The 6,000-nt window shown below is 38.1% G+C and overlaps 1 protein-coding gene across 1 annotated transcript in view; it reads left to right on the top strand.

Annotated features, from left to right (window-relative positions):
* The first annotated feature begins 3,760 nt into the window (after positions 1-3,760).
* LOC118948708 (hemicentin-1) overlaps positions 3,761-6,000 on the top strand; it is a 124,186-nt gene continuing 121,946 nt past the window's right edge. The window contains exon 1 of the mRNA XM_090226282.1: positions 3,761-3,869. Coding sequence (XP_090082408.1) covers positions 3,761-3,869 — 109 coding nt within the window. The remainder of the gene's footprint in view (positions 3,870-6,000) is intronic.

Raw genomic sequence — 6,000 nt, 5'->3', positions numbered from 1 at the left:
ATCACTTCACAGTACAGCTCTGATATTAAATTCACACTACACCACTTCATTGTACAGCTCTGATATTAAATTCACACTACATCACTTCACAGTACAGCTCTGATATTAAATTCACACTACACCACTTCATTGTACAGCTCTGATATTAAATTCACACTACACCACTTCATTGTACAGCTCTGATATAAAATTCACACTACACTACTTCATAGCTTACTTCATAGTTATTTGAGAGTTAAAGTGTTTGTGTTTTGTTGTTGTGTTTGTTATTATTCATATTAATGTTATTGTTATTGATAATGAGTATGTATTATTAACATCTATTTTTGAAGGACCCACGCTGCAGAAGCTGTTAATAACATTATTATTGTTATTACTACATATTTCTTAAGGCCCTAAGCTGCAGAAGCTGGCCCAGAGTCTAGGAGACATTCAGGTGATCTCTGGCGCCGCCTCTCTGAGTATAGAGCGCCTCCCATTGGCTGCTGAGGGTCTCTACACCTGCCAGGCTCTCTACGACACAGATCAGGGAGCCAAGCTATACTACTACTACATACACCTACGGGTACTGGGTAAGATATAGTACTACTACTACTGCTACTGCTACTACTGCTACTACTATTACTTCTACTACAGCTATACTACTACTACTACTACTACTACTGCTACTACAATTAATTATACTACAGCTATAGAACTACTACCACTACTGCTACTATTACTACTACAACTGTTAATTAATTCTATTTATTCTACTACAGCTATGCTAATACTACTACTACTACTACTACTACATCTACTACTATTAATTGTACTACTGCTACTACTACTACTACCACTACTACTACTACTACAACTACTACTACTATTTGTACTCTTGCTACTACTACTACCACTACTACTACTACTACTACTACTACAACTACGGATTCTACTACTGCTATACTACTACAGCTACTACTTTTAATTATACTATTGCTACTACTGCTACTACTATTACTTCTACTACAGCTATACTACTACTACTACTACTACTACTACTGCTACTACTACTTCTACTACTATTATTACTACTACTACTAATTTCTTCTCGAACTGCACTGTTGGTTAAGGGCTTATAAGAAAGCATTTCACGGTAAGGTCTACACTTGTATTTGGCACATTTGACAAATAAAGTTTGATTTGATTTGACTACTACTCTACTACTACTACTACTGCTTCTACTACTACTATGGCTACAACTACTACTCCTACTACTACTACTACTACTACTACTACTACTACTACACTTATTACCACTACTACTACTACTATTATTATTACCACTAATGCTACTGCTATTACTACCACAACTGCTACATGTATTACCACTGCTAATGCTACTACTACTTTTGCTACTATTACTACTGCTACTACTACTATTACTATTACTACTACTACTACTGCTACTACTACTAACACTACTACAACTGCTAGTATTACTACTACTACTACTACTACCACTACTATTAATTGCATTACTACTATTACTACTACTAACAGTACTACTGCTAGTATTAGTACTCCTTCTACTTCTACTACTACACTATTACTACTACTTTTACTACTACCACTACTGCTACTACTACTATTACTTAGATTACTACTATTATTACTACTAATACTATTACTAATGTTACTACTTCTCCTTCTACTACTACTACCACTACACCTACTGCTGCTACTACTACTGTTACTATACTACTACTACTACTACTACTACTACTACTACTACTACTACTTCTACACTTATTACCACTACTACTACTACTATTATTATTACCACTAGTGCTACTGCGATTACTACCACAACTGCTACATGTATTACCACTGCTAATGCTACTACTACTTTTGCTACTATTACTACTGCTACTACTACTATTATTACAACTAATAAAAGCACTACTTCTACTACTGCTACTATTACGACCACTGCTACCGCTGATACTATTACTACTACCACTACTACTACGACTATTATTACTACTACTGCTACTATTACTACTACTATTATTACTACTGCTACTATTATTATACTACTACTACTATTATTACAACTAATATTACTACTACTACTACTACTACTACTGCCAGTACTACTGCTAGTATTAGTGCTAGTATTACTACTACTTCTAATACTACTACTATTACTGCTACTATTACTACTACTACTACTGCTACTATTTCTACTACTACTACTGCTACTACTACTGCTAGTATTACTACTACTACTACTACTACTACTACTATTAATTGCATTACTACTATTACTACTACTAACAGTACTACTGCTAGTATTAGTACTACTTCTACTTCTACTACTATTACTACTATTACTACTACTTTTACTACTACCACTACTGCTACTACTACTATTACTTAGATTACTACTATTATTACTACTAATACTATTACTAATGTTACTACTTCTCCTTCTACTACTACTACCACTACACCTACTGCTGCTACTACTAATGTTACTATACTACTACTACTACTACTACTACTACTACTACTACTACTACTACTACTTCTACACTTATTACCACTACTACTACTACTATTATTATTACCACTAGTGCTACTGCTATTACTACCACAACTGCTACATGTATTACCACTGCTAATGCTACTACTACTTTTGCTACTATTACTACTGCTACTACTACTATTATTACAACTAATATTAGCACTACTTCTACTACTGCTACTATTACGACCACTGCTACCGCTGATACTATTACTACTACCACTACTACTACGACTATTATTACTACTACTGCTACTATTACTACTACTATTATTACTACTACTACTATTATTATACTACTACTACTATTATTACAACTAATATTACTAATACTACTACTACTACTACTACTGCCAGTACTACTGCTAGTATTAGTGCTAGTATTACTACTACTTCTACTACTACTACTACTATTACTGCTACTATTACTACTACTACTACTGCTACTACTACTAACACTACTACAACTGCTAGTATTACTACTACTACTACTACCACTACTATTAATTGCATTACTACTATTACTACTACTAACAGTACTACTGCTAGTATTAGTACTACTTCTACTTCTACTACTATTACTACTATTACTACTACTTTTACTACTACCACTACTGCTACTACTACTATTACTTAGATTACTACTATTATTACTACTAATACTATTATTAATGTTACTACTTCTCCTTCTACTACTACTACCACTACACCTACTGCTGCTACTACTACTGTTTCTATACTACTTCTACTACTACTTTTGTATTACTACTAATACTACTACTACTCTTACTACTACTTCTACCACTACCACTACTACTACTACTAAACCTACTACTATTAGTGATATTACTAGTGCTACTATACTTCTACTACTACTATAGTACTGTTTTACTACTAATACTAAATTAATGTGTGTGTGTGTGTGTGTGTGTGTGTGTGTGTGTGTGTGTGTGTGTGTGTGTGTGTGTGTGTGTGTGTGTGTGTGTGTGTGTGTGTGTGTGTGTGTGTGTGTGTGTGTGTGTAGTCCCAGTCAGTAAGCCCAATATTCTGCTGAGTGATGCGTCCCCGGCAGAGGGATCTTTGGTGTGGCTGCGCTGCGGCCTGGAGAATGGCACTGAGCCGCTTTACTTTCTTTGGGAGTATGAAACTTACAGCGGATTGGTCAGCATCGTCTCCGAGGGCAACAGCAGCATGTTCAACATGGCAGAAGTCAACCGTAACAACACAGGCTGGTACCAATGTTGGGCCCGGAACCAGGTCAACCAGGAACGGTCCGACCGCATCCGGCTGGACATCATCTGTTAGTATACACACTACACACTACACCCTATACCCTACACACTACCCCCGCATGGTGTCCCCCACTGGAATGTTCTCTGCTGTACCTTTGTGTAGTTCCCTGTAAGTTCCCAGGACATCACTGAGGACCATGTCAGGACCATGTCATCATTATTTTTAGGACATTCTCAGGGCATTCATTTTACTAGTCCTTATGATGTTGCGTGATGTCCCAAACAAATGTTTTTTTGCACATGAGGCTGCTGAGGGTAGAACCGCTCATAATAACGGCTGGAATGGAGCAAATGGAATCTCATCAAGTACCTGGAAACCATGTGTATTTGATACCAGTCTACTTTTTCTGCACCAGCCATTACCACGAGCCCATTCTCCCCCATTAAGGTGCCACCAACCTGTTGTGTCTCTGAAGGACCTTTGTGTAGTGCCCTGTAAGTTACCAGGGCGTCACTGAGGACCATGTCAGTACCTTTTTAGGACGTTCTTGGAACATTGTGTTATGGTCCCCAAGAGGTTTACTTCAAGTGTTAGCCCTAGGTGTCCCAAACCATTTTAAGTAAAGTAATTAAGTGGCATGGTGGTTTTAAAGAAAAAATAACAGGTCTGTGAGAGACGGAATTCTTACTGGTTGGTAGGTGATTAAATACTTATGTCATGCAATAAAATGCAAATGAATTACTTAAAAATCATACAATGTGATTTTTTTGGATTTTTGTTTTAGATTCCGTCTCTCACAGTTGAAGTGTACCTATGATAAAAATTACAGACCTCTACATGCTTTGTACGTAGGAAAACCTGCAAAATCGGCAGTGTATCAAATACTTGTTCTCCCCACTGTATCTGTCTGATAGAACTCAATGCACTCAATTTGATGGGCTTTTGTCTGTTAAATTGTCTGTCTTTAATGGTGTGCTCCAAGGCTCCATACTTGGTCCTCTCTTATTCACTATTTAAATAAATTCTTTAGATAAAAATGTCCAAAATGCGCAACTTCATTTTTATGCTGATGATACTGTTATTTACTGTTTTGCCTCGTCTCTTAAAAAAGCTTTTTTGAGGCAGTGATCGCTGAGATCTTGGCTGAAAACAGCAGAGGTGTATTTAGAGCGCAAGTTGGTTAGGATGATATCTATGAGGGTGCCCGTGTTTACGGCTTTGGGGTGGTACCTGGTAGGTTCGTTGATAATTTGTAGATTGTAGGATGGCTGGGGTGTTAAGCATGTCCCAGTTTAGGTCACTTAACAGCATGAGCTCTGAAGATAGATGTGGGGGCAATCAGTTCACATATGGTGTCCAGAGCACAGCTGGGGGCAGAGGGTGGTCTATAGCAGGCGGCAACGGTGAGAGAATTGTTTTGAGGTGGATTTTTAAAATTAGTAGTTCAAATTTTTGGGGTACAGACCTGGATAGTCGGACAGAACTCTGCAGGCTATCAACTGCAGTAGATTGCAACACTACCCCCTTTGGTCGTTCTGTCTGAAAATGTTGTAGTTAGGGATGGAGATTTCTGAGTTTTTGGTGGTCTTCCTAAGCCAGGATTCAGACATGGCTAGGACATCCGGGTTGGCAGAGTGTGCTAAAGCAGTGAATAAAACAAACTTAGGGAGGAGGCTTCTAATGTTAACAAGCATGAAACCAAGGCAATTACGGTTACAGAAGCCATCAAAAGAGAGCACCTGGGGAATAGGAGTGGAGCTAGGCACTGCAGGGCCTGGATTCACCTCTACATCACCAGAGGAACAGAGGAGGTGTAGGATAAGGGTACGGCTAAAAGCCATGAGAATTGGTTGTCTAGGACATCTGGAACAGAGAGTAAAAGGAGCAGGTTTCTGGGGGCGATAAAATAGCTTCAAGGTATAATGTACAGACAAAGTTATGGTAGGATGTGAATACAGTGGAGTTAAACCGAGGCATTGAGTGATGATGAGAGAGATATTGCCTCTAGAAACATCATTGAAACCAGGTGATGTCATCACATGTGTGGGTGGTGGAACTGAAAAGGTTGGATAAGGTATAATGAGCAGGGCTAGAGGCTCTACAGTGAAATAAGCCAATAAACACTAACCAGAACAGCAATGGACAAGGCATATTGACATTAAGGAGAGGCATGCTTAGCCGAGTGATCATAAGGGTCC

Source organism: Oncorhynchus mykiss, chromosome 29, assembly GCF_057628025.1.
Source record: "Oncorhynchus mykiss isolate SJ-2025 chromosome 29, ASM5762802v1, whole genome shotgun sequence".
Taxonomy (NCBI): Eukaryota; Metazoa; Chordata; class Actinopteri; order Salmoniformes; family Salmonidae; genus Oncorhynchus; species Oncorhynchus mykiss.
The sequence above is the reverse complement of the archived record's forward strand: the minus strand, read 5'-3'. Positions and strand labels throughout refer to the sequence as shown.